The sequence below is a fragment of the Camelina sativa genome, chromosome 6, assembly GCF_030686135.1.
Source record: "Camelina sativa cultivar CO46 ecotype springtype chromosome 6, ASM3068613v1".
Taxonomy (NCBI): domain Eukaryota; kingdom Viridiplantae; phylum Streptophyta; class Magnoliopsida; order Brassicales; family Brassicaceae; genus Camelina; species Camelina sativa.
Window position 1 is genome coordinate 25,143,978 of NC_141885.1, and position 26,189 is coordinate 25,170,166.

At 36.5% G+C, this 26,189-nt stretch overlaps 8 protein-coding genes across 29 annotated transcripts; 6 read left to right on the top strand and 2 right to left on the bottom strand.

Annotated features, from left to right (window-relative positions):
• The first annotated feature begins 853 nt into the window (after positions 1-853).
• On the top strand, positions 854-5,818 carry LOC104792924 (uncharacterized). 16 transcript variants are annotated; one of them, XM_087454658.1, is made up of 12 exons: positions 907-981; positions 1,582-1,665; positions 1,762-1,894; positions 2,282-2,327; positions 2,452-2,600; positions 2,866-3,045; positions 3,149-3,241; positions 3,324-3,506; positions 3,583-3,685; positions 3,773-3,946; positions 4,049-4,479; positions 4,572-5,818. In XM_087454658.1, exons 5-12 carry the CDS (start codon positions 2,475-2,477, stop codon positions 5,604-5,606), a joined length of 2,325 nt encoding a protein of 774 aa, XP_087310784.1. In that variant the 5' UTR covers positions 907-981; positions 1,582-1,665; positions 1,762-1,894; positions 2,282-2,327; positions 2,452-2,474; the 3' UTR covers positions 5,607-5,818. The 16 variants fall into 16 exon arrangements, with proteins under 16 accessions (XP_010517493.2, XP_087310776.1, XP_087310784.1 ...); XM_010519193.3 differs by having other exon boundaries at positions 922-1,233; XM_087454659.1 differs by having other exon boundaries at positions 928-1,233; positions 1,756-1,894.
• Positions 5,819-7,389: 1,571 nt separating this feature from the next.
• LOC104792923 (precursor of CEP15-like) lies at positions 7,390-8,137 on the top strand. Its single transcript, XM_010519190.3, has one exon. It carries the CDS (start codon positions 7,514-7,516, stop codon positions 7,814-7,816), a length of 303 nt encoding a protein of 100 aa, XP_010517492.1. The 5' UTR covers positions 7,390-7,513; the 3' UTR covers positions 7,817-8,137.
• A 1,840-nt stretch (positions 8,138-9,977) lies between these two features.
• Positions 9,978-14,589, top strand: LOC104792922 (potassium transporter 2). 6 transcript variants are annotated; one of them, XM_087454663.1, is made up of 10 exons: positions 9,978-10,096; positions 11,262-11,359; positions 11,450-11,684; positions 11,788-12,033; positions 12,126-12,179; positions 12,276-12,536; positions 12,615-12,667; positions 12,755-12,872; positions 12,976-13,230; positions 13,318-14,589. In XM_087454663.1, exons 2-10 carry the CDS (start codon positions 11,315-11,317, stop codon positions 14,436-14,438), a joined length of 2,388 nt encoding a protein of 795 aa, XP_087310789.1. In that variant the 5' UTR covers positions 9,978-10,096; positions 11,262-11,314; the 3' UTR covers positions 14,439-14,589. The 6 variants fall into 6 exon arrangements, with proteins under 6 accessions (XP_087310789.1, XP_010517487.2, XP_010517486.2 ...); XM_010519185.3 differs by lacking the exon at positions 9,978-10,096 and adding an exon at positions 10,099-10,544; XM_010519184.2 differs by lacking the exon at positions 9,978-10,096 and adding an exon at positions 10,156-10,835.
• Positions 14,590-14,720: 131 nt separating this feature from the next.
• Positions 14,721-18,141, top strand: LOC104792921 (mini-chromosome maintenance complex-binding protein). The gene is made up of 13 exons (XM_010519183.3): positions 14,721-15,010; positions 15,284-15,397; positions 15,499-15,606; positions 15,710-15,841; positions 15,955-15,996; positions 16,187-16,288; positions 16,390-16,626; positions 16,713-16,829; positions 16,931-17,133; positions 17,220-17,355; positions 17,430-17,657; positions 17,751-17,818; positions 17,899-18,141. Exons 1-13 carry the CDS (start codon positions 14,843-14,845, stop codon positions 18,011-18,013), a joined length of 1,770 nt encoding a protein of 589 aa, XP_010517485.2. The 5' UTR covers positions 14,721-14,842; the 3' UTR covers positions 18,014-18,141.
• Positions 18,142-18,574: 433 nt separating this feature from the next.
• On the bottom strand, positions 18,575-19,479 carry LOC104792919 (mitogen-activated protein kinase kinase kinase 17-like). Its single transcript, XM_010519182.3, has one exon. It carries the CDS (start codon positions 19,466-19,468, stop codon positions 18,575-18,577), a length of 894 nt encoding a protein of 297 aa, XP_010517484.3. The 5' UTR covers positions 19,469-19,479.
• A 541-nt stretch (positions 19,480-20,020) lies between these two features.
• On the top strand, positions 20,021-22,544 carry LOC104792918 (tRNA A64-2'-O-ribosylphosphate transferase). 2 transcript variants are annotated; one of them, XM_010519181.3, is made up of 7 exons: positions 20,021-20,579; positions 20,678-20,823; positions 20,910-21,600; positions 21,707-21,807; positions 21,903-22,011; positions 22,099-22,158; positions 22,246-22,544. In XM_010519181.3, the coding sequence occupies exons 1-7, from the start codon at positions 20,276-20,278 to the stop codon at positions 22,413-22,415; spliced, it is 1,581 nt and encodes a 526-aa protein (XP_010517483.2). In that variant the 5' UTR covers positions 20,021-20,275; the 3' UTR covers positions 22,416-22,544. The 2 variants fall into 2 exon arrangements, with proteins under 2 accessions (XP_010517483.2, XP_087310790.1); XM_087454664.1 differs by lacking the exon at positions 20,678-20,823 and having other exon boundaries at positions 20,056-20,579.
• A 528-nt stretch (positions 22,545-23,072) lies between these two features.
• On the top strand, positions 23,073-24,265 carry LOC104792917 (mitogen-activated protein kinase kinase kinase 17-like). The gene has a single exon (XM_010519180.3). The coding sequence runs from the start codon at positions 23,174-23,176 to the stop codon at positions 24,113-24,115; it is 942 nt and encodes a 313-aa protein (XP_010517482.1). The 5' UTR covers positions 23,073-23,173; the 3' UTR covers positions 24,116-24,265.
• LOC104792925 (small ribosomal subunit protein eS26y-like) lies at positions 24,240-25,784 on the bottom strand. The gene is made up of 5 exons (XM_010519195.3): positions 25,564-25,784; positions 25,365-25,457; positions 25,175-25,259; positions 24,942-25,075; positions 24,240-24,479 (listed from the first exon to the last, which is right to left on the bottom strand). Exons 1-5 carry the CDS (start codon positions 25,564-25,566, stop codon positions 24,399-24,401), a joined length of 396 nt encoding a protein of 131 aa, XP_010517497.1. The 5' UTR covers positions 25,567-25,784; the 3' UTR covers positions 24,240-24,398.
• Positions 25,785-26,189: the final 405 nt, after the last annotated feature.

Sequence of the window (26,189 nt, forward strand, 5' to 3'; positions counted from 1 at the left end):
AACTTTGTAATAAGAACATATTTTGTGAATTCAAAGCAAACTTAGAAAACTCGTTAACCAATTTTAAAGTTAGTTAGTTATTTTATGAAAAGGTTGAGAAATTATTCGATAAAATTACTGTGTGTAAACTAAATATAATTTAATCTTTTTCTATAAACGGATCGAATGTACTTATAGGATTGAACTCAAGTTCGAGTAGAAATAATCATATTTGTCACAAAAAAAAAAATTTTAGTTTGGGGATTTTTGGAGAAAATATAAAAATTACAAAAAAAAAAAAATTTTAACTTTAGCTCGACGTTTTTCTTACTTAACGTTACTCTTTGCGAGTGTAGAATCAATGCAATATATAAAATTGAAAGTTCAATGATTATTTTTCTGATAAAGGAAGCGTGTATATAAACTAAATTAACGGTTTTTAACTAACTAAAACATAAGTATCGCAAACTTTCTTTTTCTTTAATTTTAACATTGGACGTTACTCAACGTTGACATTTTTTAGCGTTATTTTATAAATTCTTAACTAACTAGTAGTGATTATCATTCTTTTTTTTTTTTCCGATAAAACTAACGTGTATATAAAGTAAACTAACGGTTTTTTAACGTTTCTTTTCGCTTCTAAATCTACAAATTTGTAAGTTTTAAAATTTCTTAACTTTTAGAAATCAAATACTGATGTCTAAACCAAAAAAATGTTGGATCTCATAGCATTTAAAAACAAAACAAATACATTTGACTTGGAAGAAAAGGAAAAGTAATAATACTATACTTTAGGCTAAGAATACGTATAATCCAAACATAAAATCTCTCAATATACAATACTTTTAAGAGTATCCCTTTACACTCCGTAGATATCGACAATTTTGTCGTTTCCTTTCTATGAGCCTTTTTAGCTCTTTTTGCCTTTGGTTTTTGCTTCTTTCTTTTGTCTTCATTCTTAGAACTTTAGAGGAAGACGACGACGACGGAGAAAAAAACGCAGTTAACTTTTTTTCTTTCCCTGGCTGTAATTTTGTGTAGTCAAGGTTTTACAAATAAAAATTGCAACTTTATTAGTTTTTTTTTTGGGGTCATTATCATTAAATTTTGTATGACTATAAAATGTCTACGAACCTTCCATAAATTTCATTGACTTTTCAATATTTTTCCTGGTGATCGTTTCATTTTCATTCTCCTTCTCTTGTTTATATACGCTGAGCTGTGAGCTCTCTTTTTCTTCGCCGGTCTTTCTCAGTGAGTCTCTTCTTTAGCTCTTTTACTATTGATCTAATTACACTGTTTAGCTAATCACCATTGGTTTCAATTAAGATTTTATTCGCTTCACTGTTTCAATTTGGCTTTAATTCTTTGATTACTTGTGAGTTTTAATGAGTTGCTGCGTTTGGTGAATTAAAAGGCGACACCTTTTTTTTTTTTTTTTTTTTGTTTACGCGTTAAATTTAACTTTTGGGTTTGGAATCGAAATGCTTAGTGCTTTACAATCATATAACCCTAGAATTGACAACAAGTGTTGATCTTTTTTGTTCAGTTTTGGTTTCATCATCTGAGTTTGTGAGATTTTTGGGTTTTTTTATGTTGCAGAGGATGAGTTAAAGCCACTTTGGGTGGGTTTATCACGGATTTGTTCAAAAGGAACCTCCTTTGACAGTTGGACTAAAAGCATAGGTACTTTTCCGATACTTACAACTCTAAATATATATATATATATTTTTACGAGGTTGACAAGGTTGTTTTTTTTTGTTTGTTCTATTTGAGTTTTAGAGAAGAAAAAAGAATGAAGAAGAAGATGAAATTGAGATTTCGAAAGCTTTAGTTTTGGTTTTGGTGCAATCATTGCCGTGGAAGCTGGGTTAAAGCGAGAGGATCAGAATCTTTTATGTCAAATTCTTTTTGGGTATTTTTAAAGTTTCGATTTTTATTCTTTGGTTGGGTGTGTTTGGCTTTCAGGAAGCTAAGACAGTAGGGATTACCTAACATGGCATTTACTATTCCGTTTACCATTGACTTGCTCTGTTTTGATTTTCTTGTCATGCTTTAGCTAGAATGTAATTTACTCTCTAGATTTTTCTTGAAGCATTTATTGGTGGAGTTGAGAAATCCAATCTAAGATTTTGTTCTTCCTCTGATCTCTGGTGATTCAATTTGTGTGTGACCAGTCAACTTCTACTTTGTCTTCATTCCTTTGCTTGGAGTTGTTGTCCTTTGAGGAGTGTTTTCATTTCAATGTTATAATAAAGCCATGATTTTTCTCATTTTTTTCCTATGGTTTGTTCTTTTGTAGATGTTTTGATCTGTCACACTCTCATACAAGTAAGCTCGTTTGGGGGGTAATTATCAATCTGAAGTTTTTTGTTCAAATGGCTGCTATTCAAGAGAGGTTTCCAGTCTCTTCTTCGTCTTCATCTTCGTCATCATCATCCTCACCATCCTCCTCCCTTTCGCTATCAACAGTGCCTATAGATGGAGAATTGTGGATGATTGCTGAGGAAAGGGTTCAGGAGATACTATGTGTCATCCAACCAATCTATCTTTCAGACAGAAGTAGGAATGAAATCATTGTTTATATCCAGAATCTTATCAAGGATCGTCTTGGAATTGAGGTAAGAACTTTGCTGCTCTAGTGGATATTTTGTTTGATGAGGTTTATATCAGTCCCACTTCTTATGAATGTTGTACCAGATGATGTCTAGTTGCGGTGTTGCATAAGAAGATTGACCCGTTTTATTTCGTTAAAGTGCTTAAGTTTTCTTGCTGTATGGTTAGATTCAGAGTCAGGACTATTAGTTTTCTTGCATATGGTTTATCTGTCTGTTCCTCTTTTAACTTAATCAAAATGTAGCTTTGATGCGGAATTGTATTTACCAGGTCTTTTTATTTGGTTCGGTGCCACTAAAAACCTATCTCCCAGATGGAGATATTGATCTGACAGTCCTAACTCCTCAAGATACGGAGGAGGACTTGGCTGAAGCATTGTGTAGTATGCTTAGAGCTGAAGGGGGAGCATCCGATTTCCAAGTAACTGGTGTTCAGTATATCCAAGCACAGGTTTTTGTTTTGTTCCTTCTTTGTTTTGAATTATGTGTTTCAAGAAAAAAACTTATTTTCATGCTAATGCTGTATTCCGCTCAATTGACATTTAAAATGGAAGGTCAAGGTCATCAAATTCAATATCAAGAACATTGCTGTGGATATCTCCTTTAATCAAATGGCGGGACTATGCGCTTTATGTTTTCTGGAGCAGGTAAATAAATACCTAATAGCTTCGGCTTATATTACTTCTTCCATCATCTTATCTTTATCTTTGATTTTTGTTGCTTTGTTAGGTTGACCAAAATTTTGGAAGAGACCATCTGTTCAAACGTAGCATCATTTTGATTAAGGCCTGGTGCTATTATGAAAGCCGTCTTCTTGGTGCCAACACTGGTTTGATCTCAACATATGCATTGGCAGTACTCGTCTTGTACATCATCAACAGTTCTTATTCATCATTGTCTGGCCCTTTAGCAGTAAGCATTTTTAAAAAATCTGAGCTTATTTGAGAAATTGCTTCCAATATTAACAAGCTAAATCTATCATCTACAGGTACTGTTCAAGTTCTTGGATTACTATGCATCATTTGATTGGGAAAATTACTGCATCACGGTCACTGGTCCGGTCCCGATATCATCTCTTCCAGATATTACGGGTAATGACGCTGAGATAATAGACAGATTCTCTTCTCTTTCCCTAAAGATTTGAAAATAAAAATAAAATCATTTGTTGTTTCCTTCAGGAACCGGAGATCATGAAGTAGTCCTAAATGAGAAGTTCTTCAGAGAATGCGTGGAGTCATTTTCGGTTCAACCTAAAGTTGTCGAAGCCAACAGGCAGATATTTCCTGTAAAACATTTCAACATACTGGATCCTCTGAAACACAGTAACAACCTTGGACGTAGTGTGTCACAAGGTACCCCATTGACCAGAGATTTCTAATGTCACAAGACCAAAACGAAGCTCATGATTGGTCTCTCAAGTAATAGTTTTCTATCTTTTGTCCAATCTTGTTTAGGAAATGTCCCACGTCTAAGACATGCTTTTACTCGGGGAGTTCAAAGGCTAAGAGATATACTTTCAGTACCTGGAGAAACCATGGGTTGGAAACTGGAGAAGTTCTTTCGCAATACATTGGATAGGAACGGTAAGGGACAGAGACAAGACGTAGTAGAACCTCTCATCGCTTTTGGCACTGGAAGAACAGAATTATCTGATCTTAGAGGAGATTTTGAAGGATACTTCAGGAGTCTTGTATACGGTAAGTGGTTTCACGGTGAGATTCAGTATAGCTGGATCCCTCAGGGTGAAGAAACGAGTTCTTGGGACGTCGCCAGTTGGTCTGTGAACGATCAAAAGAATATTCTATATTGGACGAATCCGGATGGTTCAACGTCGATGCAGAACATGCAGAAATCAAGAGGAACGGGCACTTACATTCCTGAAATGGTACATTCACCGTTTACTCTTTAACTTGTATTCCTATTTTAGAAAAGAATTTGTTTCTGAATTGAATGGTTGTTTTTTGTTTTGTTTTGCAGAGTCAACAATCTTACACTGATAGGTTCAGTATTACACCAAGCACAGTGAACTCAGCATATCAGACTCAGCAATCTTACACTGATAGTTTCAGTAGCACACCAAGCACAGTGAACTCAGCATCTCAGAGTCAACAATCTTACACTGGTAGGTTCAGTAGCAGACCAAACACAGTGAACTCAGCGTATCAGAGTCAACAGTTTTACACTGATAGGTTCAGTAGCAAACCAAGCACAGTGAACTCAGCATCTCAGACTCTACAATCTTACACTGATAAGTTCAGTAACAAACCAAGCACAGTGAACTCGGCATCTCAGACTCTACAATCTTACACTGAGAAGTTCAGTAACAAACCAAGCACAATGAACTCAGCATCTCAGACTCTACAATCTTACAATGGTAGGTTCAGTATCAAACCGAGCACAGTGAACTCAGCAGCTCAGACTCAACAATCTTACAATGGTAGGTTCAGTATCAAACCGAGCACAGTGAACTCAGCAGTTCAAACTCAACAATCTTACAATGGAAGGTTCAGTATCAAACCGAGCACAGTGAACTCAGCAGCTCAGACTCAACAATCTTACAATGGTGGGCTCAGTATCAAACCGAGCACAGTGAACTCAGCTTCCCAGACTCAACAATCTTACAATGGTAGGTTCAGTATCAAACCGAGCACAGTGAACTCAGCAGCTCAGACTCAACAATCTTACAATGGTGAGCTCAGTATCAAACCGAGCACAGTGAACTCAGCAGCTCAGACTCAACAATCTTACAATGGTGGGCTCAGTATCAAACCGAGCACAGTGAACTCAGCTTCCCAGAATCAACAATATTACAATGGTAGTTTCAGTAGCAAACCGAGCACAGTGAACTCAGCATCCCTGACTCAACAATCTTACAATGGTGGGCTCAGTATCAAACCGAGCACAGTGAACTCAGCTTCCCGGACTCAACAATCTTACAATGGTAGTTTCAGTAGCAAACCGAGCACAGTGAACTCAGCTTCCCGGACTCAACTGTTCAAACAGAATCCTTGATTGGTCTCTTAGGCTAAAACCTTTTTCATCATAACTTCGCATACCTACCAACAGCAACAATGACAAAGAGTTTTTTTTTTTAGTTTTTTTTTTTAATGGTGGTAAATGGAGGTCGAAGCAGATGGATATGTTTCATTTTAGGACTCATTAGGAATGTAATTCTGTTGACCCATAATTCAATGAGAGGTCTCTCTTAATTCGTTGAACAGAAAGACAGTGAATCTGATATTAGCTCTTTGCATATTCTTGATAATCATTATTGTTGTACTTTTGGTCAATTAACGTAAACCGAAAATCCTAAAAAAAAAACATGAGATTTATTACATTGCCATGACGCCGTCTCGCAAGCAACTTTAGTTTGATGACTGATACATACTGATAGAGAAGTCGTTGTTGTTGTTGTTACTTGTTAGTGGAGTTGAGGGCCCAACCTGAGATCTTTTTATGACACTTAAGTCATATCCATATCGAGATATCCTATGTATGAATATGACGATATAGTTCCAAAGCATTACGTCACCTCTATCACATATAGTATATCCTATAATTAATTATTATCATCTTCATAAGATCTCTCCTGTATTATATAGAGCGATTCTCTGGCAAGATCTACCGATAAGTTTTATAGTTATGTTATGTGCAATAATTAGGTTGATTAAAGAGATCTTAGCAAGATCAAATTTAAATTTGTAAAATTATGACGACAATTTGGGTTAGTGGCATATATATACACCAAGTTAGGAAATTATTATAGATAAGTGAGTCGGTGACACATAGATTAATCTTATTTGTTGATACTATTTAAGTTGGTAATGGCTTACACAATTGCTAATGGTTCTTCACTTGCCTTTCTCTAGTTATATTAGGATCGGATCCCAATGATACATACGTGTCTAGTTTCGACAATCAGTAACATGTTTATTAACTTTGTATAATGCATTTCTAAACGAGACATGATCATTACAAGATAAGCAAACGCAATTATTCACTTCTTACGTGCTAGAATGTTGTGTCGTTAATGATTATAAACACTTCTAATTATATACAAAGTATAGTTATTTATAATACACTTACGAGGTTCGAACCTCCATGCTTTTATTTTTTAGAAAGGGGACAATTTTATAAAAGAGTTTTCCGCTGTTCAACCTACCTCTTCAGTTGGCACTGACCAATGATAGCACGTGACTCCGATGTTTGTACGTTACTCTTTGACAACAAACGATAATATAGTTTTAAATCGAACTTATCTCACTACTTGGTTTGGAGTTATAGTATTCCATCTCACTAGGGGTACAAACCCAAAATCAATTGCGTGAACCTCTATTGTAACTTTTTTTTTTTAAGTGTTACAACGTCTGATTGATTGTGTCTTTAGTCCTCCTCTTTTGTCAAAGGAAACAAAGGATGACTTGGGAGATAAATGAGAAAGAATCCAACGTCTCTAATGTTTTCCCCAACAATAAACTTTGTGGTCAATGCATCTTTTGAAAAGTTTATTACTTAGATTTTGATTTTAATCACCACATTTTTAAAATTTAATTGATTTTTTCCTACTATACGACTTGTCACAGAACAAAGCATGCAATGATGGATCATTACGATAAAAAAAAAATGATAACATAAAGAAATCAAAGAAAAGAAAAAAGTAAGAAGTTGCCATGTTATAAAATCCATCATGACCATTGTTTGCCAATTTCAACAAAGTTGGCCCTCCAAATTTAATAATGCAATGCTTCTTTTCTTATATAGTTGTTTATATATATATATATATATATATATATATGTATGATCTCTATTATAAAGAACAACACTACAATTTCTTCTTGAACCTAAAGAGACGAAGAAGGAAAGAAAAAATTCTCTTATTTTCACCTTTTAAATCGATTGTTTTTTTTGAAGATAGTATAATGGAAGCAAGGAAGATTAAGTTTCCATCTTTATTACTCTCGTTCTTACTTATCTACGGAATCCCTTCGATTCTTGGATTGAGTGTGAGTATGAGAGCTACTACTAGATCGGAGCCGGAGGCATTTCACGGTAGAGACTTCTCGGAAGTAAAGATCAGGAAGTTGATGGTTACAAACTTGGAAGTTGATGATTCAAGTGACTACTATGATGAAGGATCATCATCACCATCACCACCAGTGCCTGATTATGATGATATCTATAGAAGGCAAGGTGATGTCCCAAGCCCCGGTATTGGCCACTGATACATGTCATGGGTATATTTTTACACACCCAATAAATACACATTCTGTGTTATATGCATACATCACATGTTGTTTATATACCTTTTTTTCCTAAGAGCGGTGGTCTCTAACTATATATATTATTTTCGTTGCTTTTTCCTCATTTTTAATATTTAGATTTTATTTCATTCTGTCTTTTTTTTTTGTTCTGAAAAATAATCGTTCCCTTTTTTACTATAAAATTGTCTCATTTCCTCGTGTTGATGGGAAAAGATAGCTTCATATGTATGCAGATATATGCATTTGTCCGTTGTAAAATGTTACATGTTATTAAGAACTGAAGAGTAATTTTCTTTTATAAACAAGAAAAAAAAGAAGTAATATATCTAACCACAATAATATAAAAAAAGGTCCATAATCAAAATATAAGATATTTTTTTAGTGGGATATTTAACTAATACCTGAGAATCTTGTATGTTTTGTTTATATAGTTTCATGTTTCCAAAAACATTAAGAAATAAAAATTACATGATAAAGAAAACACAAAAACATTCCGCCAGTTTGGTAACAAAAGGAACATTTTGTCGGTTATACAGTCTTCGACCATTCACCAATGCAAGTTGTAAATTTAAATTATAATAACAACGAAAAACTATACAAAGTTTGCCTTAATGGCCGTTAACAAAGCCTAAAAATATATTATCGTGCACATGGGACATGTTAGTGTGGTATAGATATGAACATAGTACATACCATATACTGTATATGCATTTTTTTATTGGCTAAAACTTCAAGAAAGTTTAGCAAAAAAAAAAACTTCAAGAAAGTTCTAATTTACGCCCTTATTTATCTTTCTAGATTCGGAATTAGCAATTTAGCATACGTAAGTGATTGAGTTAACACACAATCCCATCTTCAACCAAGAAACACAATTATCTTAAAAAAAACTGTACTCACCACCACTAATATATATAACATGCATCAATTGGTTATAGGTTAAGAAGGCCTAATAAGTGGTCCGACGATGGAATTTGTGTAAGCTCAATTTGTTTTGAACTTCTTAATCTTCAAACATTAAAACTTGATCAAAATTTATTTGTCCCCACTATAAATGATAGTTCTATTTTAAGAATCAAGCATATCCTGAAATCAGTTTTCTTTTTTGGCAATCAAAAAAATAACTGGCGTAAAACATGCCGAACTTATTATTCACTGAAATAGACACCTAAAACACTGTTCAAAGCAAAATCTTGTTGACCAAAGAGACTCATATCAAGAGCAGAAAACAAATATATCGTTCACATTTGACTGATACATAAACCAAACTGAAAAAGACACGCATTCCTCAAATCACGTATAGAATCTTAAAATCATATAAAATACATCTTCTGTGTTTACTTTGAAATATCAAATGTAAGTGTGATTTGTCTTTGTCGTCATGTAGCGCATGCATATATATATATATATATATATATAGTATTATTGTATTAAACTATTAATACATTATGTGATTTGATAACATGTCCCTTTTATACATGCATTGAATCCACCGACCAGTCTAATCGATGCTTTGAATTATACTATAATTTATAAAGATTATATTGTGAAGAGCAAGCTGAATCGATTTTTTAGGAATTTGATTCCGGCCTGGTTCTATAATATTGTTCGACGACAATAATGTTAAAGTGGACAAGCAAAATAATACCAATGTATAAAAAGATTGAAAATGAAGTTCCACGACACCTAAAAGAAAGAGTGAAAGATAAAGAAGCATAAAAGAAGGGAATAGAAAAAAGAGCACCAATCAATCACTTCAAATTTTTCTTTTTATATTTGTGTAAGTAATTATGATATAAAATGTATTAAATACAAATCTTTCATTTTCAAACGTAAATATATATATATATATATATTTTTAAAATCCAGATATTTTTTGCATTTATTATATGCCATGTATAGTAGTTTGTCTTTTTTAATTAGGGAGAAAAGAATACATGGGGAATCTATATACCATCACTTAAAGAAATCTAAAGGTAATTAATTATTAAAAAATAGAAAAGGTAATTTAATTATTTTAAATAATTACAGAACAAATATTTATTTTTTGTTTTGTTACCAATTACCACCAATACGCGTTAATTACAACTTTTTTAAAAAGCCGTTTATGTTTCTTGTTGCTGTTATATTAAAACCAAAAACTGAAGAGAATAGAGAACAAAAACAGTTTCGTTAATTTGCTGGTGGCGATGACCAGATTTTGAGGCTGAGGTATTATTATGCTACACAAAGCTCCATCAGTTGGTAAGACTATCCTGATTGGTTTCTTATTAGAAACTTTTACAATAAAAAAATCAAAAAGTAATAAAAAGTGATGAGTGAGGAGAGAAATGTTTTTTCATCAAAAAACATTTGAAACGTTTCTTGCATTATTAGACTATCTTCATTGGTTCAACTTTCTTTAAAAAAATTAAATATAATCAAACAATTAAAATATTAATTTATTTTGTTTTTAAGAAACTCTGTGGATTTTTTTACTGATGAGAATAGTCTAAGTAAAAGAATTAAGAAAAAAGCTTTTTTGTTTTTTTTTTTGTTCTTTTTCTTTTAAAGATGTAAGTATGTAACTGTCGGGTCGGAGCACTCACGTGTTTCTGTCTCTTCACCTGTAAAAAAAATTCTCGCCACGTTTGCTCCCGAGAAAACGCGAAGAAATTGGTAAAGAAGGAAGGAGAAATCAAATAAAATAAAGGTTGTGTTTTTTTTTTTAGTATAGCCAAAGCAGCATGTGTATGTGGAGGCTATGACCCATGGGTTCTTCTTATCTTCTTCTTCGTCTAGCTTTCTTTTGTCTCCAACATCTTTAATTCAATGATAAGCAGATCATCTCTTTCGATTCACGTCACCCCCCACTCTCACCCCCACCCAGAAAGTTTTCGCATTTATTAAATTCTCTTCTAAGTGGGTAAGATAAATAAAACACAGTTGGCTTCCCCTTGTGTGTGTGTGTGTGTGACACAATATGGGCAACAATTAAGAGAAGGTAGAGAAAGCTAATAATTGAGAAATCTCCATTTATGGCTAAAAAAAAAGCTTAACACTTTTGCAAGTCAATTCCTTTTCTTCTCTATTTTGAAAAAATCTTATCCTGGTTGGTGGGTTACTCTCTACTTTCTAGGGTTCTTGAGTTCTTCTCTATTTGATCTGGGTTTTTTTTTTATCTTATATTCTATATAATGGCGTGAATGAATGCCATGTGCGTGAATGTGGCCTACTTTTGTTTTCTTCTTCTCTCTTCTTAATTTGGGAAACAATGTTTTAGTTGTCGTATTTATTGTTCCCTTTTGGAGGTTCCACTGTTTTCGTCATGACTTTTCATTTGCTTCTGCCAAATTTTTACCCAATTTCTCTCTTTTTATTTAGCTTGAGTTAGATTCATAAATCTATCTTCTTTTTTTTCTTTCTCCAGGTTCTTCTTCTTGTAGCTTGTTAGGTGGTTTGTGAAGGTTTAGAGTTAAAACCATGGATCTCAATCTAGGGAAATGTTGTGGTTCTCGTTCTGCTAAGGTTTGTTCCTTTTTTTGTTTTCTTTTGTTTATTAGATTTGTTCAATTTTGGAGCTTTTTTTGAAGATTGGAATTGATGTAATTATTGCAGAAGGAATCATGGAGGTCGGTTTTGCTTCTTGCTTATCAGAGTCTTGGTGTTGTCTATGGTGACTTGAGTATCTCTCCTCTTTATGTCTTTAAGAGCACTTTTGCTGAAGACATTCAACATTCTGAGACCAATGAAGAGATCTACGGTGTTATGTCTTTTGTTTTCTGGACTCTTACTTTGGTTCCTTTGCTGAAGTATGTCTTCATTGTCCTCCGCGCTGATGATAACGGAGAAGGTGATGAAGTGGGAAAGATTATACTCTCTTACTCTGACCAGAATGGGATGAAAAACTGAAATTTTGTTTGCTTATGTAGTTATTATGTTTGCAACTTTCTCAGGTGGAACTTTTGCTTTGTACTCATTGATCTGCCGTCATGTCAAAGTTAGCCTCCTCCCAAACCGACAAGTTTCTGATGAGGCACTGTCCACTTATAAGCTTGAGCATCCACCGGAGAAGAACCATGATTCGTGTGTTAAAAGATATCTGGAGAAGCACAAGTGGTTACACACTGCTTTGCTGCTTCTTGTTCTTCTTGGTACTTGTATGGTTATTGGAGATGGACTTCTCACTCCAGCTATCTCCGGTATGTTTGCTTCTCTGTGTGTAGATAATATCTTAGTCTCTATAAGTGCTGGTTTAAAGAGTTTTCTGATCTTTTCTTTTTGTTGTATGTAGTTTTCTCTGCAGTGTCAGGTCTTGAGCTGAATATGTCTAAAGAACATCACCAGTGTAAGTACACAAAGAAGACTGGTTTGTTTTATGTTAGTTTTCGCTGCTTGAGTTCTGATTAAATGATGGCTTCCTTTTGTTGATCAAAACGTGCAGATGCTGTGATTCCTATAACCTGCTTCATATTAGTCTGTCTTTTCTCGCTACAGCATTTTGGGACACATCGTGTTGGGTTTGTTTTCGCACCTATTGTCCTGACTTGGTTGCTCTGCATAAGCGGTATTGGCTTGTACAATATAATACAGTGGAATCCTCATATATACAAAGCACTTTCTCCTACATACATGTTCATGTTCTTGAGAAAGACGAGAGTAAGTGGATGGATGTCTCTAGGCGGAATCTTGCTGTGCATAACTGGTGAGTTATAAGGAATCTACATTGTTAACGTCGCCATATAGATGTCAGTAATCTAACTCTTTTAAGTATTTGTTTTAGGTGCTGAGGCCATGTTTGCTGATCTTGGTCACTTCAATTACGCAGCAATTCAGGTATGTTTCTTCTAATTGGCTTGGATGCTTTACTTATTGTTTTATTTCCCCACGGATTTCAACAATTCTTTGTTTTACTTGCTGTAGATTGCATTTACCTTCCTCGTTTATCCGGCTCTTATATTAGCATACATGGGGCAAGCTGCTTACTTATCCCGGCATCACCATTCTGCTCATGCAATTGGCTTTTACGTTTCTGTGCCAAGTCAGTAGTTTTCCTTACTTGAAGATCTGAAATTATATTTGGTGTTGACCATTGAAAACATAATCTGAACTTTTTGTTTATTTCAATTCTTGGTTTTGAATAGAATGTTTGCACTGGCCTGTGCTTGCGGTAGCGATTCTTGCTTCTGTTGTGGGAAGCCAAGCGATCATCAGTGGGACTTTCTCAATTATAAACCAAAGCCAGTCTCTTGGATGCTTCCCTCGAGTCAAAGTCATTCACACATCCGATAAGATTCATGGTCAGATTTACATACCGGAGATAAACTGGATGCTCATGATTCTCTGCATTGCTGTTACTATCGGATTTAGAGATGTAAAGCACCTGGGAAATGCATCAGGTATGAGATTCTTTCATCAGCTCAAGAATTTTAGATTCTTTGACTTTGAGATTACATTTTGTGTTCCTTTGTTGTGGTTGGTTGCAGGTTTGGCTGTAATGGCGGTTATGCTAGTGACGACGTGTCTTACCTCATTGGTCATTGTTCTTTGCTGGCATAAGCCTCCGATACTAGCCCTCGCGTTCCTTCTCTTTTTCGGATCAATAGAACTTCTCTACTTCTCAGCCTCACTTACCAAATTCCGCGAAGGCGCTTGGCTTCCAATACTCTTATCCTTATTTTTTATGATCATCATGTTCGTTTGGCATTACACCACCATCAAGAAATACGAGTTTGATCTCCAGAACAAAGTCTCGCTTGACTGGCTTCTTGCATTAGGTCCAAGCCTCGGAATCACCCGAGTTCCAGGTATCGGTTTAGTCTTCACGGATTTAACCTCTGGAATCCCCGCCAATTTCTCCCGGTTTGTTACCAACCTACCTGCTTTCCACCGTGTCCTCGTCTTTGTCTGTGTGAAATCTGTCCCAGTCCCATTCGTTCCACCTGCTGAGAGATACCTCGTGGGCCGAGTAGGTCCAGTTGACCACCGCTCTTACCGCTGCATCGTGCGGTACGGATACCGAGACGTCCATCAAGACGTGGACTCATTCGAAACAGAGCTGGTGAGCAAGCTTGCGGATTTCATCCGTTACGACTGGCACAAAAGAACACAACAACAAGATGACGACACCGCCCGGTCAGTCCAGTCCAACGAATCCTCAAGCGAGTCAAGACTTGCAGTGATCGGAACCGTGGCTTACGAGATAGAAGACAATCTCCAACCAGAGAGCGTCTCGATAGGATTCTCCACAGTGGAAAGCATGGAAGACGTAATAGAAATGGCAGAAGCAGTGCCAACCACCACCATAAGAAGGGTGAGATTTGCTTTACCAGAAGACAGTTACGAGGATGAAGGATCGTCAGCGTCTGCAGAAGCAGATGCGGAGCTGAGAAGCGAGCTGAGGGATCTGTTGGCGGCGCAAGAAGCCGGGACAGCGTTTATATTGGGACACTCACATGTGAAAGCGAAACAAGGATCATCGGTGATGAAGAGACTGGCGGTTAATTTCGGTTATAATTTCTTGAGCAGGAACTGTAGAGGACCTGACGTGGCGCTTAAGGTCCCGCCCGTTTCTCTTTTAGAAGTCGGCATGGTTTATGTTGTCTGAACTACTTAATAAATACATATATTAAAAAAACCTAATCCCTCTGTTGTAAATTCGTCATGTTAGCTTCTTTCTTTTGGATCCATCTTTGTGTTTGTCAAATCTAAAGACCAAGATGGTCAAACTTATCAGTATTAGTATTATACATTATCCATTGTCTCTCTTCTCTTATCTTATCATATCAATAAGCTCCTCACCAACAGCACACAAAACGACGGCGTATAGAGAGGGAGGGGTTACAAAACGGTGCGTTGGGGGTTGGAGAATGGGCATGGATCATGGCGGGAAAAACCTAACAGATATGGCGGGAAAGGCCCAACTAATAATAGACTTCGCATTGCCGCCCCTCTGAGCAAAAAAGAATCGATTTTTCTTCTGTAATCCCTCACTCACCAATTCAGAGAGATATGGGAGGACCAGCGTACGATTGTCTGACGAACCCTCTAGGAGCTGTACGATTCTCCTTCGCAAATGCTCTGTCTTCAGGCTACGATCCGGCTTCGTCTGTCGGAAAAGACTGGGGCGTCGTCGATCTGTTTCTTCCTTACTTCTCCGATGAATCTGCTCTCTCCCAGGTTCCTCTTTTCTCTTAAATCTCACTCTGTTTCAGAATTCGCTTCTTTTATTTGCTTTTTTTGGTTTTAGGGCAAATTGGGTTTTGGTTTTTTTTGATTCATTACTTCCCAATTCGTATTCAGTATAAAAAAGGTTGAATTTTTCATCTAATTTGGTTCTGTTTCTAACTAAATCAGATTCCTTTAGGTTTTATTAATCTATCCACAGATTGAGACTGGTGAATTTGGGGGTTTAAAAGGATCTGTTCTGAGATATTTTTGGGTCTATTGTAGGTTCCAATACTTGATTCATCAAGTATCAAGTGGTTACAGCCCAATACACTTGTTAGGTTTCGTGGAATGATACAAGACATGCTTGGAAATGAATTCTATGCTGGTGCTTGCAAGGTATGCATGAATATTCACTTAGCTTTTGATGGTTTCTACTAAAGAAGCGTTGAATCTTTATTTGTCAATAACTGTTTTTTATTTATAAATATTGTGTCAAGGATGGTGCAACATGGAGAACAAATAAGTTCAGTGATGTCTCACAGTTTCCTGAGGGTTCTCCCACCGATTTGCAAGTTTGGGAGCGTCGCTTACTCTACTGTGTTCCTGTATGTTTTCTCTAATGCTGGATCTTTGTTTTTTGTTGTTGTTGTTGTTGAGCTTTCATAGATATTTAAACATAATAACACTTGATTGATTGCAATGTTTTAGGTCCCAGGACAAAACCAATGGACTGAATGTTCTTCTCAAGAGCTGAGGAACCGGTTTTTGGATCTAACTGGCCAAAACAGGGAAAAGCGTGTGAGGGTGGATGAAGAAATGACTGATTCCATGGAGTCCAATGTAAGTAACTTAGTTTCTCATGCTGGATTTATTCTATGATACTGATTTTGTTGTAGCAATATCTGTTGGAATTTGTGGTCAATAACTAATGGATGCCATCATAAACTATGCAGACTTCAGAAGCTGGTATTAATGGCTCTCCTTTCAAGAAAATGGTAAGGATCTCTAGTCTCTCAAGTCTTTATGCAATGTATCTATGATTATATAATACGCTAAGCGACAATCAAGAAGCGGAAACCCCATAGATTAGAAAATTTTTCCTTACTGTTACTGGCAGGAATCATGAGACATTGAGATTTTGACTGATGAAATATTTCTGGTTATATTGGCTTTTGTGTATATCAGAAAGTGGGGGAAGCTACACCATCAACTTCAGAATCTCAGGTTCCACAAAGTTCTGGTCTTCCGCCAGCTACAAATACAGACTCTCTACCTTGTCTTGTGAAGGTAATTGATTATATGGCTGTTTTCATTATTTTTTCTGTTATCATGTATATACCTTAGCTGCAAAGATTAGTTGTTGACAAAATCCTTATGCTGCCACATAGATGTATGATTCTCCAGAGTCAGAATTGAAGCTAAATGATGTGGTTGAATTTCTTGGAGTGTTGACCTTCGATCCAAATGTAATGATGGATACGGATTCACTTGATGAAATCTCTGATGACCTTTCTGAAGCTGAATCTGTTCAGATGCCCTCTCGAAAGGTTCCACGCCTCCATTGTCTTATCCACAGGAAGCTTGATACACAACATTTCCTGCATGGTTCTTCGTTATTTACAGAGGCAAGTACCCATTGACTCAGCTCTCGTACCTATTCTTGTCCTGGCATTTGTTTTTTGAATCTCTTGTTCCTTATTCTATTTGGCAGACCAAATCTCCCCAAATATTCAAAGAGATAAGAGAGAGTTTGATGAAGTACCTTACCGGTCTACTCGGGAATGATCACATTGCCGCACAGTTCCTATTATTGCATCTCTTGTCGAAGGTAATAATTTAGATTAACATGGATTACTTGTTTTTCCTTCTCACCTTACACTGGCTGATCCCTTTTAGTATTGTACACTCACATGTTTTCCTCCTTTACAGGTGCATGGAAGAGTCGATAACGTTGCTGTTGGGAAGCTTTCACTTAATCTTATACACCTTAATAAAGAGAGCATGCCTATCTTTGGTACCCAGCTGAGTAATGCCCTCAAAAACCTCCTACCATTCACACAATCTGTACCACTTACTATTGAGTATCTGAACACTGCCTCTTTCGGTCCCAAGAAAGACTATGGAATTAACAGGTAAGAATCCATCTCTACGATCTTAATGTGGTTTGAATCATTCTTATCCGAGAAACCTTCAAGTATATTGTTTTTTTATGACTCAGATTGATGCCTGGAGTTCTACAAATTGCTGATGGTACGCACTTGATATTGGACGAAACAGAGTTGCAACCAGGCACCTTGAACTCTGTTGGAGTTGAGAATGCAAATCTGCTCAAAAACCTCTTGGAATGTCAGAAGGTAAAGTAATGATGTTCTTATTCAGTTTATAATCATATTCAAATATGAAACATGGAATCTGCTGCTATTTTCAGGTGGAGTATGATTTCCAATATTATAAAATGGAAATGGCCTCTGATGTTCAAATGCTCATCTTCTCGGAGGGAAAGTCGAACATAATGCCTGCCGATTTGGTTCTACCTTTTCAACCTTCCCAAGTGAACTCATTGGAAGTCATCACACCAGAAACAGCAGAAGCTTGGAGGTGCTACTTAGCTACTTGCAAATCGTTATCTCACTCTATTGGGCAAGAGTTACAACAGGTATGTATATATCAATGGTCTTAATGTTAGAACCCATTGTTTTCAGACTTTTGAGTCTGAAGTTCAATTATCTTCTGCAAAATTTCGTTGCAGGTGGTGGAGAATGATTTGGTTGCAGCAAGACAAACAGATCGTAGTTTAGGCAGCCAAGACTTGAGCAGGTACTAAAGTTTCCTTAAGATTTATTCTCAAACTCATCGATTATATAAACAACTTTTAATTTGTTTATTTGGTTGTGCAGGTTGTTGACAATGGCTCGCATGATGTCTGTAAGTTATGGTGAGACCACGCTCTCACTAGAGCACTGGCAAATGGTGTTGGAGCTAGAAAGACTTAGAAAGGAGAGGCTCAAGTAAAACCGCCGAATCTGAGAATATAGATTATGGTTTCGAGATTGTTTGGATTGTGTAATCTTCACTAAGTTATATGATTAAGAAGAACGATCGTTTCCTATCTATTTATTGAGAGGTTCATGTTTTGAGCTTTTGATTGATTTGGAAAATGTTTAAAATAAAAATATTAATTAGGGTCTAATTTTGAAAGGTAGACGAAGCTCACTCGAACTCAATTTTCTTATTACCATAAAATTATTGGATTTGAACTTTAATATTACCAAAATTGGAACATGAAGTATTGAATCAAGCACATGCACACTATCACACCTCTACTTAATAGTGAATAGTAGGGGGTACCAGAGAGAAAAACTAAGGAACGTTTTCGTGCAAAGCAAGTAAATAAACAAACTTAAGCAATTATCCTAATTGAAGAAGATTCTTTAATGAGATAAGATCCTTTCTTCTCCTACGTATGTAAAACTGAAATTACCAGATGGAACATGGAAGTCTTGGTGTAGAATCGATCTCATAATCTTTATAACAGAAGCAAATCTGGAGTTTACACAAGGAGAAGACCTAAGATCAGGTCAAAAGAAGCTCACTTGGAAGCAACGAGCTAGATATCTCCTTGTCCTCTTCTGTGGGTGGCAATTCAAGTCTTCTTGTAATGAAAGGATGGTTCAAGAGCTCAGCTGCGGCGGGCCTGCGTGGATGAATGTCACGGCACAGCTTCAAGAAATCTCTAGCCTCCGGAGAGATATCTCGACCACGCAACTTCCACTCGTAAAAATCATCGAATGGTTCCGGGATAGGTATAGCTCCAAACATCTCATAAACCACACAACCTAGAGCATATATATCAAGGTATGGATGGATGATCAGTTCGTTTGGCGCAAAAGACTTGGGTGGCAGGTACTTAGCCGTACCAAAGCACACGGAATCATATTCGGAATCAGGCTCCTTGGATGAACTGAAACCAGCAAGCTTGATATCCCACGGCTCTCCAGTAGTAGTGGAAGGGAAGACGAGAATGTTGGATGGCTTGAGGTTGCAGTGAACGTAACCATGGGAGTGAAGAGCCACGAGTCCTTCTAGGATCATATGAGCCGCGCGTTGGACCAAAGACTCAGGTATCGGCTGTGATCTCCTAGGGGAACCGTAGATCATCTCATTGAGATTACCTTGGGAGGCGTACTCCATATAGATCGTGTAGCATTCGTAGGGTTTGGTTTGTAAGTTAAGACTGGTTGAGGCGTTGACGATGCGAGGATGACCACGGAATCGATGCATGATCCTGAGCTCCTTGTCGAGAATGTTTTTGAGATGCATAGGCGATGACTTCTTTGCCCAAAGTCGAGAGTTGGAGTCCTTCTCGAGAGAGACACAACCAAAGCTTCCTCGGCCAAGAAAAGAGACGGTTGTCAAGGAAGACTCGTCCACGATCCAATCATCATCTCTGCAAATTTGCTCCATCATCAAAGTTATAAAGCTTTTACGTATCCTCTTTAATTAGGGTTTAGTCTTGTATGTGTTTCTGATAGATCATCACTGGTTCTCGATATCTATCTATTTATATAAGTTTCAGAAGGTCGTTGTGGTTGGTTCGTTTTTCAATTGGAACTAGGATCATGTTTTCCTTTTCCAGTTACGAAATTATGTTAAACTATATCAAAATTAATGTTAATATTATCCAATGCTCTTAAATATATATATATATGGATATAATTTATTTAGTTAAAGGTCGAGGAACAAAACAACTACTACTTTTATCAAAATATCAATTATGCATATAAAAAAACCAATATTCACCAAACTACTCCGGCTTGAAGATGAGAAAGATATATTTTTGTTCTAATTAAGTTTCCTTTCTTTTATTTTTGTCAACAAATTTCCTTTTTCATACTTCAAGTTTTTCTCTATTGTTTTAATCGATTTCTGGATAATTATATCAATTGTTATTTAGAATTTTAATTTCTTATAATAAAACTGTAGTAAAATATGTTAAACAACCCATGATATGAATGTTGTTAATTTAGTATATTTTCCTTTTTACTCCCTAAATATTTTGTATTTGACAAAATCGTCTCTAAATATACGAAATAATAAATATAAACCCTATCATTGTCTCTCTCGTCTCCCTCTGTTCGTTCCATCTTCTTGCGCCTACCTTCCTCTGTTCTCTCTTCTTCTTCTTCTTCTCCTATTTGTTCTAAAAACTCTTCCTTTTCTCGTAAAACCCAATTCAAAAATCCCAATATTAATTAGTTTCCAAGGTAACAAACAATGGCAGCAAACTCGGAAGAGCAGAGGACGACAACAAGAGATAGTATTTACAAAGCTGCCAGGAGTATAAAGCGACGAGACAACAGTCTCTACAACGCTCTTCGATCTATCTACCAAGACTCCATCTTCGTCCGCGAGATCTCTCAGCTATGGCCTAAGCTCCCTCTTCTTGCTAACCTTCGTTGTGGTCTCTGGTACTCTCCCAAATTCGACGCCACCTGTTACTTCAAATCCACCGATGGTCATACAAACAATCTGTCTTTCAACACCTCTCGCCTCAATCTCCATCTTCCTCTTCTCGCTGGTATCATCACTTTCATCTGAGAACTAGGCTTTGTTTTGTATCAAAAAAGCATGTATCTTTATGCATTGTACTTGTGTTGTGTGATTGCCAATGAATAGGAGAGAAAGGAGGATGTATCATTATTGATTCCACTAGGAAAGGAAAGAGATTTCCGGATAGCATGTCGAAAACGATACCTATTTGGTCATGTGTCTTGAACCGTTCAATTTTTAATCATCTCAAGAGATTATGTAACACTGTTGAAGTGAGTTAAAATGTTCTTTTTGTCTGCATTAGTAGATTATATATAACTCATCTCTTGTTGTATTTACAATCTTGTTTTTGGAATAGGGATTGGATGATGATCATGATGGTGATAAGATAAGGCAGTTGTTAGATAAATGGGATTGTTCGTTACATTTACCACTTTGGGTTTCAAATACTGAGAGGGCTTCTATTGAGGCTCGATTGGATGAGTGGACAAGAGAGTTAGATGAGAGTGGAGCTGATATAGCTTCTTTAGTTTCATGTTTGAGAAAGCCTTTGCGGCCTCTTTGGGTTTCACAGAAAACTGTTGTGTGGTTGAATGAAGTACCTGATCATGAGTCATGGGAATTCACTCCTCTCATCCTTGTCTCAGCTTCTGTTTCTGGTGAACTTCAAAACAGAACCAGTTCAGAGTTTAGTTGGAATTATATTCCAGGAGCTGGTGATGATGAAGAGAGTTGGGCTAGAGGTTTATCTCCAAATGTTTTTTGGACACATGTTGATGATCTGATTCACTGGGGGCCTGATTTGTGTAACCAGAAAGTGGCAAAGATTGTTGAAAACAATAGAGTGTATAGAGCGCAGAGAGGTCAGGAAGCTCCACAGGTTGTTGTTAAGTGCTCAAAATCTAATGGTGGAGTCGATCACGCTAAGAGTGGTGAAATCATGTCTCTTAGTACACCAAAACCTAAAGTTGGGATGAAAAATGTTGATGAAGAAAGCTTAGTATCTTGGTTGGCATCAACGAATCTTGCTGTTGGGGCATCACAAGTAGGTGAGTTTAGTTTCTTACTTCAAATGTCGTCTCTGTGACTCTGTCTTTGCATTATGTTTAATCGCTTCAGCTTCTCATCAATATCTTCTTCTTATCCTTGTTGCAGCTAATAAGGCGACATTTATTGACTGCATATTAAATTGTGATCAAAATCCCATCTCAGTCCCTCTATCACATCTTGAAGAGCATTTGCATCTACCCATGAAGGTATAATAGCTTTAAGACAAACCAAACTCTTGCATGATACACACAGTTGTTTCCTTGAAACATATATTCATTAAAAGCGTCCATCTGTTCTCCAGGGTTCAAAATATGATAGATTTTCCATATCAAGAAATCTCCCTGCCGCGGTTAATTTTGCTAAGCTCAAGATGAGTTCAGGGAAGAAGCTCTTAGTTTGCTGTCAAGATGGTAAGTTTGTATCTGTATTCAAGCATTAATTTGTAGCTTGTAACTTTTATGGTATTCTAATCCATACACTCTAACTATGATTGACAGGGGAAGATATCAGTGTATGCGTTTGTTTGGCCATCTTGATATCACTATTCAATGAAGAAGGTACTGCATTTTGTACCTTTTTCGGGGTTTTGGTTCCGCAATGTATGAAATGTATCATGATGCTGAGATATTTGAATCATTTTGTAGGGGCCTTTGATGGTGGAAAATGTTATGAGGAGAAGAGTATAACAAAAATGGAAATGCGACGGATGCTAATATTTATATGCAAATACGCCGTGAATGCTCGACCATCTAGAGGAAATCTTAAGCAAGTTTTCGGTTTTCTCTCGTCTCAGCTCGAAAGTTCAGACCAGTGAAGACAAAGTATACCTCAAAGTTTTAATTGTTAAACTTGTATTTACGCTAATGCTGTAGTAAAATTTTCACTGATATGCAAAATGCTGCTAAAATATAATCCACATTAAATTCATTACATTTTTCTCTTAGACCATTGTGTATAAATCAATTATAAGCATAATTCATTGAATTTTCTTGAATGGATTTGCTTAGTTTACATTTTTAATAACTAAATATATAGATTGAACAACATTTATCTATCATTAAGCACACAAACTAATTTACCAATATATTAATTTAAATATATACTGATATATAGTCTTGATAAGACATTTGTTTGATTTATATAGCATAAATCAATAAATTTTCTTGATTAGATTTGTTTAGTTTACATTTTACTAATCTACATATATTGATTGGACAACCTTTATCTATCATTTAGTGCAAAAAGTAATTTACTAAAATATTAGTTAAAAATAAACTGATATATATAACACATTTTGTATACTTTATTTAATAAGATAATTCAAAAGTAACCAAAAATCTATAGAAAAAAAAGAGTTCTAAAAATACATCAATTCATCTTGATTAGATTTGCTAGTTTTTCATTTTTTAATAACTAAGTAATTTATATCATTAACCACACAAAGTAGTTTACCAAAATATTATTAGATAAGTACATACTAAGAGGTCTAACCAAAAAATAGTGAATACATTTTGCTAAACAAAAGAAGTCTTCATTGGGAACTGATTGTGTTCTTGGCAACTTGGTGTCGTTATGGAGCAGATTATCGGAGATCTAAACGAGTCTTCATTGGAGACTGTCTGTCTGCTTGGCAAATGTACCTACGGCTTTGTGTCTCTCAAAAAGGATCCGAACTTGGATAAATCATACGTCAAAAAGACAAGTATTCTCAAACAGTCCAAGACTCTCGAGAAGGAACTCAGGATCATGCTTCGTTTCCACAACAATCCCTTCATCGTGCAAGCTTCAAGCGATCACCTTCACTATGTGACCGGCACCAAAGGCATGAGTTTATGTTACATCTACATGGAGTATGCTTCCTTAGGTAATCTCGACAAGATGATCTCTGATGCCGGAGGGAGATTGCCTGAAGATAGTGTCAGACGCGCCACTCGTATGATCCTACATGGACTGAAGGCTCTTCATTCTCAAGGTTACGTCCACTGCGACCTCAATCCGACCAATGTACTCGTCTTCCCTTCCAACACTCTTGGTGAGCCATGGGATGTCAAGCTTGCTGGTTTCCGTTTATCCAAAGAGCCGACTATGGACTCTAGCTTGTTTTTTCCTGGAACCCTGGAGGAGTACATGCCGCCTGAGGCCATTGAGTGGGACACGTTCGTTGGACCGGACAAACTGACCGGACCAGCCCGTGATATATGGTCTCTAGGGCGTTTGGTTCTTAAGATGTTTGGGGGTATTCCAGTGGATGTGAGAGGTTCTTCTAACACATGGAGGCTGTACGAAGATATCTCTCCCGAGGCCACAGACTTTGTGAGGCGGTGCTTGGCGTGGCAGCCTTCCGATAGGGCCACCGTGGATGAGCTCTTAGATTATCCTTTTGCTGCTAAAAAACTTCCATTGTATCTTTCTTTCTTAAGGTTTCCTTCTACCATAAGGAAGATTGCCAGGGAGAAATTGCATGGAGAACGTGAGGAACTTATACCAAAAAAACCTCAAGGTTTAATCTGGTGAGAAGGAAAATGAAACTGATCTCTAATCTCAGTTTCCTCTCCCACCCACCCATAGGCCATAACTCAAAACACTTCCAACAAACTATGGAATCTTTTCCCAAATATTGTAAAATTAACCTCATAACTTAAATCATATTGCAAATCTATATAATTTTTTATATAATAATAACAAAGTCAAGAAAATTACTAAAAAAAAGCACTTGGAGATTCACATGGCAATACAATCTGAAGCCAACATAAAAGATAAACAAACGTTTTTGAAAATTGAAAGCTGATTGCAGACTTCAGACACGGGGTGCAGCTGCAGCTCCAGGACCAGCAGGACGAGGGGGCTGTCCTGGCTGTCCAGGCTTGGGAGCATCATCCTGATGATCATAAATGTGAAATAACCATTCAGTCAGTATAAGAGCAAGTCATTCAAACAGAAATAGATAGAACAGAATAGTCTCACTGAAAGCAGATTTGTTAAGAACTAGTGAAGGTAGTAGTAGCATGCTTAATCCACCTCAAAAGACAACTTTCAGAAAATAATTTTGAAACAACTACAGTATTATAGTTCAAATGGTGACAAGAATCTTAAGATAATCTTAACGCACATAAACAAAATTTGGTAATGCAAGATTCAAAACTACACGTTGTACAATACAAGTCTTTAGTAACCAGATTTACTTCAAACAATCTTCGTACTCAGAGACAAGTTGCACATTTCTGATCCTAACACAAATGCAGTAAGCTTTTAACCAAAGAACGAGAAATGAAGCTTAAAACTATCAAGGATCATTGAGTTGAAGAAAGAGAGAGAGAGAGAGAGAGAGAGAGAGGATTACCTTGCGTCTGACAAAACGGGGTGGAGGAGTTCGGACCCTACGGTTGGTGCGGGAACGAACTCTAACGACATGAGAGTGGATAGCACAAGAGACACAGTACTGAGTCTTTGCATATAGCTTAGGTAAGGTGTATCCTACAATACATATTCAATCAAGAGTTACAAATCTCAGCAAAATGCAGTCCAAAAAAATCAAAACTTTATAGGGAAATGTAATGAAAAGGATTAGGATACCATCGTAGACACTGGCTTCCTGAACATCTCTAATAGCAGCCTGCTCCACAATGTTCCTCACAATGAACCTCTTAATGGCCTTGTCCTAATCCAATGTTATATTCACCAACAAGATCAAATCAAAATCTCCACATAGGAATGCTTCTTTTACTAATGGAGATGGAGAAGCAAAGGTAGTGTAAGAGAGTACCTTGGGGCAACATTTGCCACAGTTGGAGCATCTGATTGGGTTAACGTGACCTCTGTTGTGCTTGTTCCTTCCACCGTTCCTACGCTTGAAAGTCTGCAACACAACACAACAATAAAAACCATCAATACTGAATCTGTCTTGATTGTAAATCTAAAAAGCGAAAACAAAGAGAGAGATCGAAGAAGACGATGAGTAGTACCATCTTCGGCTGTTTCCTCTGTTCTCCTGTGTGTGTCTGCCTCCTAGGGTTTACTCATCGATCTCCTCGACTAATTTCAGATTTGATCTCTTTATTGTTACTTTTTGGGCCTCAAAATATAGTGGGCTTTGAACATATACTGGGCTTACGCTTTATTTTCTCTTGCTTTAAAGTAAACCACTCACACTTACAGTTAAGTAAAACTCTCGAGTCTCGAGTGTAACTCTAATTTTGGTCCTACTCCAAAGCTCATTGTCATGTATCTTCTTCTTCTTCTTCTTCTTCTTTGTTTTTCTTTTGTTTTCTTTTTCTTGTTTTTTTATGATATTTCAACGCATAAAAAAGAGTTACAATGATATGAATGATCATATAGTTTCTGAAAATAGAGAGAGTAAATCATATAAAGTAGAATCTAGAAAAAAAAAAAAAAAAATTGAAAGCTCGAAAAATAAGCCTCTGGCGACTTTAGGAACGACCACCTCAGCCACCACGACCAAGTTTACCGTATTAGAGCACACATTAAAAATCCAATTAGTTTCAATAAAAAAGCCCATTAGCCCATGTGTTTAGGGTTTTCATCAAGATAGATTTCATATATTAACTTATCTAGTGTTAAAAAGAAAGAT

Bases quoted from the DNA above. Each gene is read 5' to 3' on its own strand.
- LOC104792924 (XM_010519191.3), top strand. From the start codon at position 2,358: ATGGCTGCTATTCAAGAGAGGTTTCCAGTCTCTTCTTCGTCTTCATCT. The intron at 3,947-4,048 runs GTACCCCATTGA...AATCTTGTTTAG, and splicing joins TGGACGTAGTGTGTCACAAG to GAAATGTCCCACGTCTAAGA. The intron at 4,480-4,571 runs GTACATTCACCG...TTTGTTTTGCAG, and splicing joins GCACTTACATTCCTGAAATG to AGTCAACAATCTTACACTGA.
- LOC104792923 (XM_010519190.3), top strand. From the start codon at position 7,514: ATGGAAGCAAGGAAGATTAAGTTTCCATCTTTATTACTCTCGTTCTTA.
- LOC104792922 (XM_087454663.1), top strand. From the start codon at position 11,315: ATGGATCTCAATCTAGGGAAATGTTGTGGTTCTCGTTCTGCTAAG. The intron at 11,360-11,449 runs GTTTGTTCCTTT...TAATTATTGCAG, and splicing joins GTGGTTCTCGTTCTGCTAAG to AAGGAATCATGGAGGTCGGT. The intron at 12,537-12,614 runs GTGAGTTATAAG...TATTTGTTTTAG, and splicing joins AATCTTGCTGTGCATAACTG to GTGCTGAGGCCATGTTTGCT.
- LOC104792921 (XM_010519183.3), top strand. From the start codon at position 14,843: ATGGGAGGACCAGCGTACGATTGTCTGACGAACCCTCTAGGAGCTGTA. The intron at 15,997-16,186 runs GTAAGGATCTCT...TGTGTATATCAG, and splicing joins GCTCTCCTTTCAAGAAAATG to AAAGTGGGGGAAGCTACACC. The intron at 17,356-17,429 runs GTAAAGTAATGA...TGCTATTTTCAG, and splicing joins ACCTCTTGGAATGTCAGAAG to GTGGAGTATGATTTCCAATA.
- LOC104792919 (XM_010519182.3), bottom strand. From the start codon at position 19,468: ATGATGGAGCAAATTTGCAGAGATGATGATTGGATCGTGGACGAGTCT.
- LOC104792918 (XM_010519181.3), top strand. From the start codon at position 20,276: ATGGCAGCAAACTCGGAAGAGCAGAGGACGACAACAAGAGATAGTATT. The intron at 22,012-22,098 runs GTAAGTTTGTAT...TATGATTGACAG, and splicing joins CTTAGTTTGCTGTCAAGATG to GGGAAGATATCAGTGTATGC. The intron at 22,159-22,245 runs GTACTGCATTTT...ATCATTTTGTAG, and splicing joins ATCACTATTCAATGAAGAAG to GGGCCTTTGATGGTGGAAAA.
- LOC104792917 (XM_010519180.3), top strand. From the start codon at position 23,174: ATGGAGCAGATTATCGGAGATCTAAACGAGTCTTCATTGGAGACTGTC.
- LOC104792925 (XM_010519195.3), bottom strand. The intron at 25,260-25,364 runs GTACTCTCTTAC...ACATTGGATTAG, and splicing joins GTGGCAAATGTTGCCCCAAG to GACAAGGCCATTAAGAGGTT. The intron at 24,480-24,941 runs GTAATCCTCTCT...TATGATCATCAG, and splicing joins CCCGTTTTGTCAGACGCAAG to GATGATGCTCCCAAGCCTGG.